Genomic DNA, 16270 nt, shown 5'->3' on the forward strand with positions numbered 1-16270 from the left:
AACATGCTACTCCTTAAAATGTATGTATTTCTTTTTACAATGCACCTACAACTTACATATATAAATCCATCTATAAATCCTGGGCAATTTTTAATACGTAGATGTCTTTCCTAAATCCTTTTACAGTGCACTTCCAAGCAAATGACATTTAGGCCAGGTTCCCTCCCAGCTAAATCTAGCGTACTTTACCCCTTTCCGTCTCTCTCTCTTTCCTGAGTTTTAACTTTTTCAATAAAATTTTGTTTACATAAGTTACACGCGGCTATATAAAATAAAGCTAAAGACCCACATCAATTTTAAAATCTAATCCCAATAATTTCCAATCCCACCTCCAGGAAACCACCATTATAAATTTAAGTGATACATTTCTAAAATATTTTTTTAAGTTTACATACATAAATGTACATATAGAAAATACATGATGTGGAAGTATGTATGAAAAAAATTTAAAAAATAAAATACAGGGTCTTAAATTGTTAAACAATTGGTGTCACTGTACATGACACATATACATTTTATCATGTATTCAATCATCTACCATTCTATTAACACGAAAGATTTATTGATACAGTAACATATCTGAAAGTTACTGAGGGTGATTAACAGAGATCTTACTGTTCATTCCCCTTAACTGTTGGACCACAGTCTATTATATGAACATAGCACATTCTATTTGGCTATTCCCCTCCTGATTGGCATTTAAAAGGATTCCGATTTTTAACTGCAGTGACCATCCACTTTATGCCTCTGTGCCTACAAGAGCAATTAACTCCCTAGGGTATGTAAATAGAAGTGGAATTGCTAGTTACTAGGGTATGGTCCATTTTTTATGTTTTTAACTTCAACCTCCCTCCAAAGTAACTCTATCAACTCGCACAGTCAAAATATGAGTCCCATTCGCCCTTTCAAATTTTTCCTTTCCCCTTTACAATTCAGAAGGTGCCTAGGTTCCCCAGCCTCCATCAATCCTCTTCCCTCCTACCCATTTGGAAGACTTGCCCCAGGCCTTCAGAGACCAAATCAACTTCTTGAGTGTTTGAGGAATCCCAAATGCTGGTGCAAAGAAGAGGTAGACTCCCTGAATCCCTGGCCATGTCAAGAAAACATGGGTTTTCAGTAGCCCAAGTTAGAAATTTTAATCAACTTTCCATAGAAAATATTTACAAAGAAAATAATATTTGATAATACTGTATAACTTTTCAGGTATAGGTTAAATAACTTTTTGAGGATTGGCATAGGGACCTAAAAAAATATATACTAAAATGGTGTGTGTGTATATATATATATATATGTGTGTGTGTGTGTGTGTGTGTGTGTATATGTGTGTGTGTATATATATACACACATATATGTGTGTATATATATACACACACACATATACACACACACACACACACACACACACACACAGCCTTTACGGGGAAAGACAATTCCAAACAGAAACTCAACTTAAACTGAAAACTGCTCATGCAACAGGTCCCCCTCTTATCCACAGCTTCACTCTTTTTTTTTGAGATGGAGTTTCACTCTTGTTGCCCAAGCTTGAGTGCAATGGTACAATCTCGGCTCACTGCAACCTCCGCCTCCCCAGTTCAAGCGATTCTCCTGCCTCACCCTCCCGAGTAGCTGGAATTACAGGTGCACACCACCACGCCCAGATAATTTATTGTATCTTTAGCAGAGACAGGGTTTCACCATGTTAGCCAGGCTGGTCTTGAACTCTTGACCTCAGGTGATCCACCCGCCTCGGCCTCCCAAAGTGCTGGGATTACAGGCATGAGCCACCATGCCTGGCCCACAGCTTCACTCTCTATGGTTTCAGTTACCCATGGTCAACCATGGTCCCAAAATAGATGAGTACATTACAGTAAGATATTTGGAGAGAGAAACACAGACAGACTGACCACAGTCACAGAACTTCTATTACAGTATATTGTTAAAATTGTTCAATTTTAGGCCAGGCACAGTGGCTCACGCCTGTAATCCCAACACTTCGGAAGGCTGAGGTGGGTGGATCACCTGAGCTCAGGAGTTCGAGACCAACCTGGCAAACACGGCGAAACCCCGTCTCTACTAAAAACACAAAAATCAGCCGGGCGTGGTGGCCCACGCACACCTGTAATCCCAGCTACTCGGGAGGCTGAGGCAGGAGAATCGCCTGAACCCGGGAGGTAGAGGTTGCAGTGAGCCGAGATCGCGCCACTGCACTCCAGTCTGGGCAACAGAGCAAGACTCCATCTGAAGGAAAAAAAAATGTTCAATTTTATTAGTTATTGTTATTAGTCTCTTTCTGTGCTTAATTTATGAATTATACTTTATCATAGGTTATGGATGTATAGGGAAAAAAATATAGTATGTATATGGTTCAGTACTATCTGCTGTTTCAGGTATCCAATGGGTCCTGGAATGCATGCCCTGCAAATAAGGGGGACTACTGTATTCAACTCTCTGCCTGCAGATAGATACAACTTGAATTTTTCATACAGTATTTTCCAATCTGAACTCCATAGGTACACTGCAATACGTTTTAGCAACTTTGCCCCATGCACATCAGCTGATTTAACATTCAGAGACTTCAAACTAATTTTCATACAAAATAAGCAACATATCCTAAAACCAAACCCTGGCTCTATCACTAGCCATATGCCCTTCAGCAAATTTTATTCTCTTCATTTTAAAATGGGATAGTAACTCCTATCTCATAGAGTGACTGTAAAGGTTAAACTGGAAAATATTCATAATTCCCTCCTATAAAATGGAGATTACAATAGTACCTACTTCACAGGGAAACATGAGAATTAAATGATTTAAAAATACATAAAGTATTCAGAATGGTACCTAGTATACCATCTTATATAAATATTTGCTATAATAATATACTATTATTTCTATTAATAAGACCTCAGAATAGTTATTTGTAAAAATGAAGTTTCAATACATGATCTCTAATGTTTAACCAGGTTCTAAAATTTCATGCACTAAAATTCAGAGACATCAAAGACTCCCTAAAATTACTTCAAAATTAGAAATGTATACTATAATGCTCTCTCCATGGATTCCCTACTGACAACCTGCTCTCAACAGACCAACATTCAACTGCTAAAGCTCACGCTGGAGTTCACTTTACCATAGCTTTCCGGTTTTCGTTAGAGCGTGGTTCTATTGTTTGGTACTTCCCTTGTGTACAATTTTTAGAAAGTCAAACTTACAGACACTGTATGCCAAGTGGTGTGCCAGAGTATAGACAGGGCTAGCTCATTCTCAGGACAATGACAAAAATATAGGTGGCAAAAAGGCAAAAAATTATATCATAAGCAGAAAAGTAAAATTTAGAAGTATTATTTACACGACTGACTTAGCCTATTATGCCCAGAAACATCAAGACTCACCAAGGTTCATCAGTAGGTTCCCAACAAACGAGGCATACACTACAAGTAAAACACATGGCTCTATCATCTCCAGATGAGGCAGGCTGCAAAATTATAAAGAAAAGAGACGGAAAAGGTAAATCATTACTAAAATAGCTTTATAATAAAAGTTATTTTTAAAAGTTCATAATTTTAAGTAAAATTCTATACTGAAAATAAGAAAATTAGCCTATAATATTAGGTCCAACAATACACTGAAACCTCCAAATATTTATTAATTGCCTGCATTATTTGAAAATTCAGAAAATGACCACTAAATCAAAGAGAGGTACACATATATGCAATCCCTGATCTAGTACTTTTCTCATTGCTATACTGAAGTATCTGAAATATTAAGTATAAGAGAAAGAGTCTGGCTGGTTTACACTATGTTTCCGTTGTTGTTGTCGTTGTTGCTGTTTTTGAGACTGAGTCTCACTCTGTCACCCAGGCTGGAGTGCAGTGGCGCAATCTCGGCTCACTGCAAGCTCCACCTCCCCGGGTTCAAGCGATTCTCCTGCCTCAGCCTCCCGAGTGGCTGGGACTACAGGCGCCTGCCACCACGCCCAGCTAATTTTTTTTTGTATTTTTAGTAGAGATGGGGTTTCACCGTGTTAGCCAGGATGGTCTCAATCTCCTGACCCTGTGATCCACCCTCCTCAGCCTCCCAGGGTGCTGGAATTACAGGCGTGAGCCCCACACCCAGCCTCTTGTTGTTTTTTTAAAGAGACACAGTCTCTTTAAAACTTTCTCTTTTAAAGAGACAGAGTCTCAGGCTGGAGTGCAATGGCACAATCATAGCTGACTATAGCCCTGAACTCATGGGCACAAGTGATCCTCCAACCTCAGCCTCCCAAGCAGCTGGAACTACAGAAGTGTTTCACGACACCCAGCTAATTCTGTTATTTTTTTTGTAGAGACACGGTCTCCTTACAGCATCCAGGCTGGTCTCAAATTCCTGGGCTTAAGCGATCCTCCTGCCTTGGCCTCCCTAAGTGCTGGGATTACAAGTGTGAGCCACTGCACCAGCCAATGAGTTTATTATTAAATACTAAATCACATACAACTAAACAAGAAGGGCAAGTAAAATGGGAAAGCAAAGTAGTCAATCTAATTCACATAATATGGAATCTAATTCATACAACATAAGACAAAATGCTATATATATTTCAATTCAAGGGCCAGGCACAATTTATATATATATGTATATATTTTCAAAACCTGAACTGAAATATACCTGAAAACTAATATTAATATTTGTGAACATTTACGTTATAGATGCAAATTTACTATACATTTTAGAAGATTAAAATAATCAGCCCCTAACATTTCCTAGAATCAGAGTAATCTAGGAAATACTCTGTAGTATTTCCTAGATGGCAACCCCATCTCTACTAAAAATACAAAAATTAGCCAGGTGTGATGGTGCACAGCTATATTCCCAGCTACTCAAGGAGGCTGAGGCACAGGAATCACTTGAACCTGAGAGGCGGAGGTTGCAGCTGAGCCAACACTGTGGCACTGCACTCCAGCCTGGGCAAAAAAAACAAGCATACATGCATACAAGCAAGCATACAAGTTGCACAAAATAAGTTTCTGAAAAAGTAAAAAAAATGTGATAATTTTGCTGAGGGCTACAAAGGCCTACTGAGAAAAGTATTTTTTTATATTCTTTTTTTTACCTGATGATAAAATCCAGCTTGAGCCATAGGATCTGGTTGTGCCCACCTATAGCCTACATGAGGCCATGAGGTAAATGTCTCCCGTCTGTTAGCTTCACTATACATCAGTGATCTAAAAGTAAACATACTTTATGTAATTGAAGTTAGGCATCAAATCACAGTGAAACTTCTATTTAACAATGCAAAAAATAATTTTACTGGGTTATCAGCAAAAACTGCAAATGGTCTGATGATCAAGTTCAATTTTTTACTTTAAACTAAAAACGGTAATTTTTGGGAATTTCCCTTAAACAGAAAGGGAAGGAGAAAACCTGATTGGTGGCTGCAGTTGATAAACAATTCCAGGGGTAGATTACATATGTTTTCATATTAAAATATATCAGCTCACTAAGAGTCAAACTATAACAGAAAGTACCAGAGTAATTTTTTAAAGGACGATAGTAAACTTTTAGAGAAGTCCAAAAGATTTTAAGTAAGAAAGGATTGATAAGCAAAGCTTATTCATCCTAACATAAAATTACAACTGATAACAGAAAGAAAAAGTGGTAAAGGTCATGACAAAGAAAACAGGAAAATACTCTTCTAAATTCTTCCCTTAAATTAGCACACGATTTTCTATAAAATTGCTAGTAACTTTAGGTTTACTCATAGTTGTATTCAGGTTTTTAAACAAATAGCTGTTTGGTTAGAAAAGCATTCTCAGTTTCACATTATATGTGTCTTTAGGATCAGTCTTAGAACAGAAGACCTATCTCATTTCGTTATATTACCCAACAAAACAGCAGTAGCATCCAATAGACCCTAACTCAAACCTTCCACAGACCTAAGTTCATCAAAGCCTTCAGAGGCTCCTAGATTGATTTTTAATGAAACAAACACCACAGTCTGTATCAAAATTAATATTTTAGGACATTTTTAACACCTCTAAAAATACTGAATATCCCATCTAATGGCTGCATTTCCTAAAATATAACATTTACCACAGCTTGCACTGATTTCTTTAGAAACACTGCAACTGTTTGCAAAGAAAATAGCTCTGCAGAGCTGACTCTTATAATCTCAAAATAGGCATAGATCTCAGACAAGAAGCACTTGTTCTAATTATGTATTTTTCTTTTTTCCCATCTCAGGCATATCCCAAAGAATATTTTAATGACAGCCATAGCACATATCACCAGACAATCTGATTAAAAATGATAGTCTGCATGTTGCCCAAGAGATTACTACTACAGAATATAAACATTCTGCCCAATTGTTAATACGACTAATAAAAGTTATATATGTAACAACAAAATCACTTAACTAACAAAAAGAAGGCAAGTGATTACGCAGAAATCAGTTTACCAAAAGATAAATTAATAAATATTGCTACTGAACTAGAAGAGCCATACTAAAAATAATAGAAGTTTAAAATGAATTTATTCAGTAGTGCCTTTGATAACATCTGCACATACTATTTATAAATGTACTTCAGAAAGATGCTTAGGAAATTACAAGTCACATCCAATGAAAATGTAAAAATATAAATACTACAGCTGGGCACAGTGGCTCACATCTGTAATCCCAGCACTCTGGGAGGCCGAGACAGGTAGATCACCTTGAGGTCAGGAGTTCGAGACCAGCCTGGCCAACACGGTGAAACCCTGTCTTTACTAAAAATACAAAAAATGAGCCAGGCATGCCGGGTGCAGTGGCTCACGCCTGTAATCCCAGCACTTTGGGTGGCCAAGGTGGATGGATCATAAGGTCAGGAGCTAGAGACCATCCTGGCTAACACGGTGAAACCCCACCTGTACTAAAAATACAAAAAATTAGCTGGGCATGGTGGCGGGCACCTGTAGTCACAGCTACTCGGGAGGCTGAGGCAGGAGAATGGCATGAACATGGGAGGCGGAGCTCGCAGTGAGCCAAGATCATGCCACTGAACTCCAGCCTGGGCAACAGAGCAAGACTCCATCTCAAAACAAAAATATAATAAAAGAAAATTTGGCTGGGTGCCGTGGCTCATGCCTGTAATCCCAGCACTTTGGGAGGCCGAGGCGGGTAGATCACCTGAGGTAGGGAGTTCGACACCAGCCTGACCAACACAGAGAAACACTGTCTCTACTAAAAATACAAAATTAGCCGGGTATGGTGGCACATGTCTGTAATCCCAGCTACTAAGGAGGCTGAGGCAGGAGAATCGCTTGAATCTGGGAGACAGAGGTTGCGGTGAGCCGAGATCGTGCCATTGCACTCCAGCCTGGGCAACGAGCGAAACTCTATCTCAAAAAAAAAAAAAAATCAGCCATGCATGGTGGTGGACGCTTATAATTCCAGCTACTCAGGAGGCTGAGGCAGGAGAATCTCTTGAATCTGGGAGGCGGCGGTTGCAGTGAGCCGAGATTGTGCCACTACACTCCAGCCTAGGCGACAAGAGTGAAACTCCGTCTCAAAAATAAATAAATAAATACTACATGAAAAGGCAAACAAAAATCTAATCAAAATTGCTGGGTATTATATTTCAGTACAGCATTTCTAAACCTCGGTACTTTTAGTTAAGAACCTCAATGTCATTTCAAATAGCAAATCATTTAAGTTTTTAAATGAATGTGTTACTGGCTTTTTAATTAATTAAAATAGGCATTCAAAAAAACCTCTACCAAAGAAAATGATGGTTTAGGTATGATTTTTGTAATACTGTTTAAATCCAGGGAGAGCAGCATAAAAAACTGTTAACTCAGAATTATTCCTATTATTTTTTAAACTGGTCTTTTTTTTTTTTTTCCATTATAAAATGATAGCACTTTCCTTATACTCACATTAGGGCATGGTAAGTTAGGCAAAATTTATCTCAAAGGTCACAAAATGTCATCAATGGAAAAATAGTTATTATTCATTGAATAATTATAGTAATTTTAATTTGACTAAAATATTTACTAAGCAAGTACTAAACTGGAATTTTCAAAATGTGGCTTTATAATCCCTTCAAATACCTTTAGTGTACTAAAATACAGTGTTTAAAAATAGCAATTCAAGTAGCAGTTTACTTTAAATCTGGTTTTCAGATTCTAATTCATATTGATTTTTTTTAATTTCAAAATTAGGCTAGAAATTGTGAAATTTTTAAAAATCATAACCAGATTTTCTAGTTATTCCTTGTTTAATGCAAAAACTAATCAATTCTATCTCACTGTCACCTTTCTTTGTTAGCAAGGTTCGTACCTGTCTACAGAACGGCCTGGCCCCACTCCGAGTTCTGGACGTGCACTAGGTAAGAGGTAAGACAATCTGTCCATCACTGAGGACGCCACAGGTAAGGCAGCAACATTTTGATTTATTTTCTTGAGTTCATTTACAATGGCACTGGCAATGGACTTCAACACATGATGAGGAAGATGAAATGTAACTGTGGCCCACTGAAAGAAAATGGGAGTATAAGCAAAGGAAAATGTACTCAACAGTTTTAACCAAAATCATAACTTAACCATTATCAAATAAAGAACACTCATCAGTTTTAAGTCAGTTTTCTTCATTAGTTTATCATTTAAAACAGAAACTTGCAGTTATAAAAAAATAATAAAATATTTTACAAAAGCCAAGATATGGAACCAATCTAAGTATCCATCAATGGGTGACTGGGTAAAGAAAATGTGCAGTAAAGGCCAGGTGCAGTGGCTTACGCCTGTAATCCCAACACTTTGGGAAGCTTAGGAGGAATTAATTTTAGTGATCTGGTGACTGCAGTTACTAATCATGTATTGTATATTTCTTTTTTTTTTTTTTGAGACGGAGTCTTACTCTGTCGCCAGGCTGGAATGCAGTGGAGCAATCTCGGCTCACTGCAACCTCTGCCTCCTGGGTTCCAGTGATTCTCCTGCCTCAGCCTCCTTGAGTAGCTGGGATTACAGGCATGCGCCACCATCCCCGGCTAATTTTTTTGTATTTTTAGTAGAGACGGGGTTTCATCAGGTTGGTCAGGCTGATCTCCTGACCTGATGATCTGTCCGCCTCTGCCTCCCAAAGTGCTGGGATTACAGGCATGAGCCACTGCGCCTGGCCCATGTATTGTATATTTCAAAATTGCTAAAAGAATAGATTTTAAACATTCTCATCACAAAGAAATGGTAAGTAGGTGAGTTGATAGATATGTTAATTAGCTTAATTTAATCTTTCTATAATGTATACATATATTACAACATCACATTATACCCCATAAATATATACAATTATTTATCAATGAAAATTTTTTAATTTTTTAAATGAAACCTCAACTAACTATTCTGGAAAAGACAGTTCAGAACCAGACAGTAACACATGTTCTTATATATATCACCAAAAATTAAGGACAACTAAAATCATCTGTCATTTTTCCTATTCATCCAGTACAATGTTAAGCACAGAGTAGGCACTCAAATACCTCCATCCATAAGAATATATTTAGACAATTACCATTACTGGGGTATATGAGGATTTAGTTCAGCTTAGCAGATGCATTGTTTTTGTTGCTGTTGTCACCATAATCCAGCAATAGCAACTAAAAACATAGGCCTTATAGTCACACATCTGGATTCTGAGCCCAGCTTCGCCATCAGCAATATTCGATAAATGTTAGCCATGATTATTTAATATTACAACAATTACTGAAGTTAGACCACAAAAATGTTAAGTACTATTCTCTCAGAGAAATAAGTCTATAATGTAATTTCATCTTTATATCCTGTCCCCAGTTCACTCATGAATGGTTTCTACTCTTATCTAGTATACTCAAGGCAGCCTAGTAAATTATTATTTATCTATATAATACTGGAAAAACTTGTAGACAAAAACATGACTTGAATTGCTAAAAAAAAAAAAAAGAGGGAGAATGAAAACTTCTAGACCTAATTAATCTGTTCACAGATCAGAGCTTTTTGTTGAAAGGGAGGATGACTCCCCTTGAGAAAGGATCCTACGATACCCCAACTATATTTGGTACTGTAAATCATACTCCAAACCTTCCCTCAAAAAGACCTATGGGCATTCACTACAGTGACTGTGCATGGGGGAAAAGATCTTTCAGGCATTACAAAAACATGGCACTGAACTGACCTAAAACATCACTGTGGTCCATGAAAGAGGGCACGTAGGATGGTCAAGCGATTAATAAAGTTTCGGCCCAAAGCTGTCTCAGAGAGTTCTATGGGTCTGTAAATCCTTATTGTATAATAGTTACTTCCCCAGTTCCTGAATGCATAATATAAAACAGGCAACTGAAAACAATCCCCAGATTAGCTCTCTGCTCTTCTCTGTGGGCCAGTAATATAGAAAACACGAAGTATAAGCCCCTAGAACTTTCCTTCTCTACAAAGATATTAAACTAAAGCAATGCTACATTCCTGAAGAAATTTTTTAGATTAATGCCACTGTAAAAGATTTGAGGTTGGGCACAGTGCCTTCATACCTATAATCCTAGCACTTTGTGAGACTGAGGATGGAGGTTCGTTTGAGCCTAAACGTCTGAGACCATCCTGGTCAACATAGCAAGATCTCATCTCTACTAAAAAATAATAGCCAGGCGTGATGGCATGCACTTGTCATCCCAGCTACTCAGAAGCCTTGAGGTGGGAAAATCACTTGAGCCCAGGACGGCAAGGCTACAGTAAGCCAAAATCACACCACTGTACACTCCAGCCTGAGTGACAGAGCAAGACCCTGTATTGGAAAAAAAAAAAGAGAGAGAGAGAGAGACTTAAAAGATACAGAGGTAATCAAATGACCTCGTCCCCTTTACTGGACTGTTGTAAATGAATCTTGAAGAATGACTGTGGATGGTAAACTATCAGGTAGTGACTTCCATTGCAGCTGCTTTTCCAGATGAGGTATCTTTATTAAAGCAAATCAACAAACCCCTGATATCTGGTAGTTAGTTACAGTTCTATCCAATATTTTTCTATCTTTAGTTTTAAGGACTATACAAAAAGTCCACTTTTACCTGGCAGGAACAATAATAAATCTTTGCAATCTTTCCCTAAGACCACATCTCACATTCTAGAAATCCTGATCATCCTAACATCCTGCAGATCAACATAATGGTCCACTACATCATGACAGCACGCTGATTGGTCCAGATGAAAAGGAAACAGCAACGAAATTAAATGCCTGAGTAAGGTGCAAACCAGAGAATAAGAGTCCCCAGAAAAACTCAAGATTCTGCAACCATGGTTAAGTTTCAGAGGTCCAGAGGTCTGGTCATGTCAGGATATTCCCTCCAGACTGAAAGACAAGTTGCTCCAACTTGTGACACCAACCACAGAAACAAAAGCCACAGTACTTAGTGGGCCTACTTGGATTTGGGAGCCAATATTTAGCATACTTGAATGTGTGCTCTAATCCAAGTATCAAGAAACATATAAGGTTGCCAATTTTGAGTAAGGTGCAGAACAAGAAACTGTGCAACAAGACCAGACTGTACTGCAAGATGCTCTGCCACTTTTACCTTAAGAGCACTTTCAATGACACTGACACTAGAAGTCCACAGCAAATAAAGATGCTGTAAGGAGCCTGTGGCAACCTAACTGGGACAATCACACAGCAGAATGCGAGGGTCTTGGAGCAAAGCCACACCCTCTCATGCAAATAACCATTCTCCTTTTGAAAACAGCTCCTAGTTCCTTACTAGTCCCAGATAGAGATTAATATCTATCTACGAAACTAATGTCTACGAATTCAGAGCTGTCCAAATGTTATCTGACACACCAACCATAATATTGAGCACAAGCAACAAGTATCCTTCATCAAGTGTTTTATAAAAGATCTGTCTTGACAAAGTCCAAAATGCAAAAACTGAATAAACAAGTGGCTCAGAATTCAATACCTACTCCCACTATAATGTCTCCTCCTTGTTCTACATCAATAGCTTCATGGGGGAACTCCTTATGATGAAATAATATGAGGGGAAAATACTCTTGGCCCTGATTTACAGAGGGTTCTGCATGATATGCTGGTACTACCCCGAAGTGGATGGCTACAGAATCACAGCCCCAATCACAAGGAGAGTGGTGAAGGTAAATCTTCTCAATAGATAGAACTTCAGTCAGTATGTATGACTGTTCTTGTATGGATTTAGAGTTGGCTAGAAGTAAAGATCCTCACTAGTTAACAGAGTTGCTAATTTGTTAGCTAGATGGTCAGGCACTTGGAAGAAACAGAACTAGAAGACTAGCAGCAAGGAGGTCAAAAACAAAGGTCTATGAATAGAACTCTCAGAGGGTAAAAATACGTATGAAATATGTCAATGCAGACCAAAAGGCATCCATTTCAGAAGAAATGGGAGAAGTTATACACATTATATACATGACAGTATGCCTCTCTCCACGGGCACTCCAGTGCTTGCTCAATGGACTTGTGTGCAAAATACCATGGCAACAGATATGGAGGCTATGCACAGGCCCAAAAATGTAAACTTCCCTGTACCAATACTAACCAGGCTACAGCTGTTGCTGATTGCCTAATCTGCCAAACAGTTACCAAAGTTGGGTGGCCAATATCACGTCATTTCCCAGGGGGAACAGCCAGCTATCTGATGGTAGGTTGATTATACGGTATTCCTAGTCATGGACTAGGCAGCAATTTGTCTTCACCATAACAAATATATATTCTAGGTATGCATTTACCTGTTCTGTCCATAGTTTTCTGCCGTAATATTATATAGTCCATTGCTTGTGGACTGACAGAATGTCATGGTATTGTAGAAAACTTTGCTTCTGATCAAGAAAAGTATTTCAAAGCAAAAAAAAAAAAAATCTTTTTTCCACTGGTCTTACTGTGTATCATCCTGATGAAGCTGGCCTGGCAAAAAAGCTCAATGGCCTACTAAAGACTCATTTTCAATGCTAACCGAAAGAGACATGCTGAAAGGTTATGGAGTTCTACCTTACAAGATGAAGCATATGCTTTGAATCAACCAAAAATGTATGATACAGTTTCTCTGAGCATGCCCACTATTATATTTAATAAACTCATTCACAGATTTTTTTTAAAGCTTTCAGCTCTACAGGTCTTACTCCCAAGGGAGGAATGTTCCAGCAGGGGTACAACAACACTTCCATTGAAGTGGGTGTTGAGATTGCTACCCAGCAACTTTGAGGTCCTCTTGCCACTGAATAAATAGTCAAAGAAGTTCTACTAGTTTGTATGACTGGAACTGACAAGCGGAAACCTGGATTGATGCTAAGTAACAGGTGCAAGGAGAACTTATGCAGAACCCAGGAGATTCTCTAGGATGCCCCTTAGTACTTCCAAGTCCAATAGTAAAGATGAAGTAACAATTACAACTTAAAATACAGCACCAGCTGGGCTTGGTGGCTCACACCTGTAATCCCAGCACTTTGGGAGGCCAAGACGGTTGGATCACCTGAGGTCAGGAGTTCGAGACCAGCCTGGCCAACACAGTGAAACCCCGTCTCTACTAAAATACAAAAAATTAGCCAGGTGTGGTGGCCCGTGCCTATAGTCCCAGCTACTGGGGAGACTGAGGCAGGAGAATGACTTGAAGCCAGAAGGCGGAGGTTGCAGTGAGCTGAGATCACTGCACTCCAGCCTGGGTGACAAAGTGAGACTCCATCTCAAAAAATAAAATAAAGACACAGCACCAGTGAGGATTCAGATTCTTCAAGAATGAAGATGGGTCGTTCATGTACGTAAAGAATCCTGACCAGTTGAGATGCTGAATGATGACAGAGCTAATAAGGAACAGGTAATACAAAAAAAAGAAATTAGATATCTTCTTGACTATTATACATCCTCTTGACCAATATATCCTCTTGACCATTATAAACTGAGGACTAGGCCAGGCGCAGTGGCTCACGCCTGGAATCCCACCACTTTGGGAGGCCAAGGTGGGCAGATCACACGGTCAGGAGTTCAAGACCAGCCTGACCAACATGGTGAAACCGTCTCTACTAAAAATACAAAAGTTAGCCAGGCGTGGTGGCACGCGCCTGTAATCGCAGCTACTCGGGAGGCTGAGGCAGGAGAACCACCTGAACCCAGGAGGCGGAAGTTGCAGTGAGCCGAGATCACACCACTGCACTCCAGCCTGGGTGACAGAGACAGACTCCATCTAAGAAAAAAAAATTAAATTAAAAAATTAAATAAACTGAGGACCAGGCCACGCGCGGTGGCTCACACCTGTAACCCCAGCATTTTGGGAGGCCAAGGTGGGTGGATCATGAGGTCAGGAGTTCGAGACCAGCCTGACCAACATAGTGAAACCCCATGTCTATTAAAAATGCAAAAAGTAGCCAGGCATGGTGGCGCACGTCTGTAATCACAGCTACTCAGGAGGCTGAGGCAGGAGAACTGCTTGAACCCAGGAGACGGACGTTGCAGTGAGCCAAGGTCGCGCCACTGCACTCCAGCCTGGGCAACAGCACAAGACCCCATCTCCAAAAATAAAAATAAATTTTTTAAAAAGCATAATAGTTTTGTTACATGAAAGTTCAAATATATAAAGTGTGAATGGAGATGCTGAGTAGCCAAAGGGGTAGACTGTGCAGTTAATTAAACTGTTGTCTCTGAGCTCCAAATCTACCCTTTAATTCTCTGCTCTATCAGGTTGGGGCTAGGACTCTGCATACTGTATTTCCTCTTTTCAACCAGTTTCCTGGCTTTTAGGTTCTCCCAGCAACAGCACAGGAAGGAAACTGGAAAGAAAGATGAAGAAAGACTTGCTCCTTCTTATTTACTGGCCATTGCCGTCAGCACTGTTTCAGCAAAGGACATGATGCAGTAGTTGATTCTTCCAGTCTTCAGCATTTTGTTTTGGTTTGGTTGTTTTAGCATTCCGAGATCCAGTTTCATAGAGTTCCCTCAGAGGTACCACCATCAGTCAAGTAGCATCTCTCTTCAGAGATCTGAGTCCCAGTTTTGCAAGGCCTTCGTCCAAGCTCCTGAGTTACCAGCTGGGTAGCACTTCCTAGTCCCAGATCCACAGGGCCTATTCTCTAAGTTTCTAGGTTCTGATAACCCCTAATCTCTACTCTTTGTTCCTCCAGACCTAGGTGAAAACTGCTTCCCATAGTTATCTCTGTTATCTCAGGATCTCCTTTTCACTTTTTCAGTTTTCAAACACCAGTTAATTTCTTACAATAAATTATCCCTGTTGAAACTCATAGGACAGTTTCTGTTTTCCTAAATAAAATGCCCCATCAATAGAGTAAGGTATAATAAAATCATCATAAATCTACAAAAAAAAAATTCAATGCAACTATTAAGAAGAACATAGATTATCTCTGAGGATATGAGAAGATATCCAAGACAAATTCTTGAGTGAAAAAAAGCAAGGTGGCCAGGCACGGTGGTTCACACCTGTAATCCCAACACTTTGGGAGGCCGAGATGGGTGAATCACGAGGTTAGGAGCTCAAGACAAGCCTGGCCAACATAATGAAACCCAATTTCTACTAAAAATACAAAAATTAGCCAGCCATGGTGGCGTGTGCCTGTAATCCCAGCTACTCGGGAGGCTGAGGCAGGAGAATAGCTTGAACCCACGAGGCGGAGGTTGCAGTGAGATAACATCACACCACTGCACTCCAGCCTAGGTTACAGAGTGAGACTCTGTCTCGAACCAAAAAAAAAAAAAAAAAAAAAGAGCCAGGTGCAGTGGCTCACACCTGTAATCCCAGCACTCTAGGAGGCCAAGGCAGGCAGATCACCTGAGGTCGGGAGTTCGCGACCTGCCTGACCAACATGGCGAAACCCTGTCTCTACTGAAAAATACAAAATTTGCCAGGCGTGGTGGCGCACGCCTGTAATCCCAGCTACTCGGGAGACTGAGGCAGGAGAATCACTTGAACCCGGGAGGCAGAGGTTGCCGTGAGCCGAGATTGTGCCACTGCACTGCAGCCTGGGAAACAAGAGCAAAACTCTGTCTCAAAAGAAAAAAGAAAAGAAAAAAAGCAAGGTATATCATAACACAATATTAGTATATTTTAGTATAGTTACAACCGTACTTGAGAAAAACCTTTGCAAATGCCCAAGTTACTTATCGGAAAATGGCTTTTACCTTCTACCTTATATCCTTCAATAATAGGGAAGTTTGATATGCAGTATAACTTAGAAAAGGCCTTAAAAGAAAAATCTGGAGGAAATTAATAAAAATATACCCAAGGATTTAATTGAAAGCACTGTCTCTCATATACATCCCAGTATGCCAAAA

The 16270-nt window shown here is 39.5% G+C and overlaps 1 protein-coding gene across 27 annotated transcripts in view; it reads right to left on the bottom strand.

The window, feature by feature from the left end:
- Positions 1-16270, bottom strand: part of BIRC6 (baculoviral IAP repeat containing 6) — a 259698-nt gene that overhangs the window by 219495 nt on the left and 23933 nt on the right. For all 27 annotated transcript variants that reach the window (XR_008676790.2, XM_055377695.2, XM_019021217.4 and 24 more), the window contains exons 4-6: positions 8294-8487; positions 5090-5201; positions 3390-3472 (exon numbers count right to left, since the gene is read on the bottom strand). Coding sequence is in view for 26 of the 27 variants with exons in the window: in XM_055377695.2 (XP_055233670.2) it covers positions 3390-3472; positions 5090-5201; positions 8294-8487 (389 nt within the window). In the remaining variant the exon portion in view is untranslated. The remainder of the gene's footprint in view (positions 1-3389; positions 3473-5089; positions 5202-8293; positions 8488-16270) is intronic.

Source organism: Gorilla gorilla, chromosome 12 (assembly GCF_029281585.2).
Source record: "Gorilla gorilla gorilla isolate KB3781 chromosome 12, NHGRI_mGorGor1-v2.1_pri, whole genome shotgun sequence".
NCBI classification, from domain to species: Eukaryota; Metazoa; Chordata; class Mammalia; order Primates; family Hominidae; genus Gorilla; species Gorilla gorilla.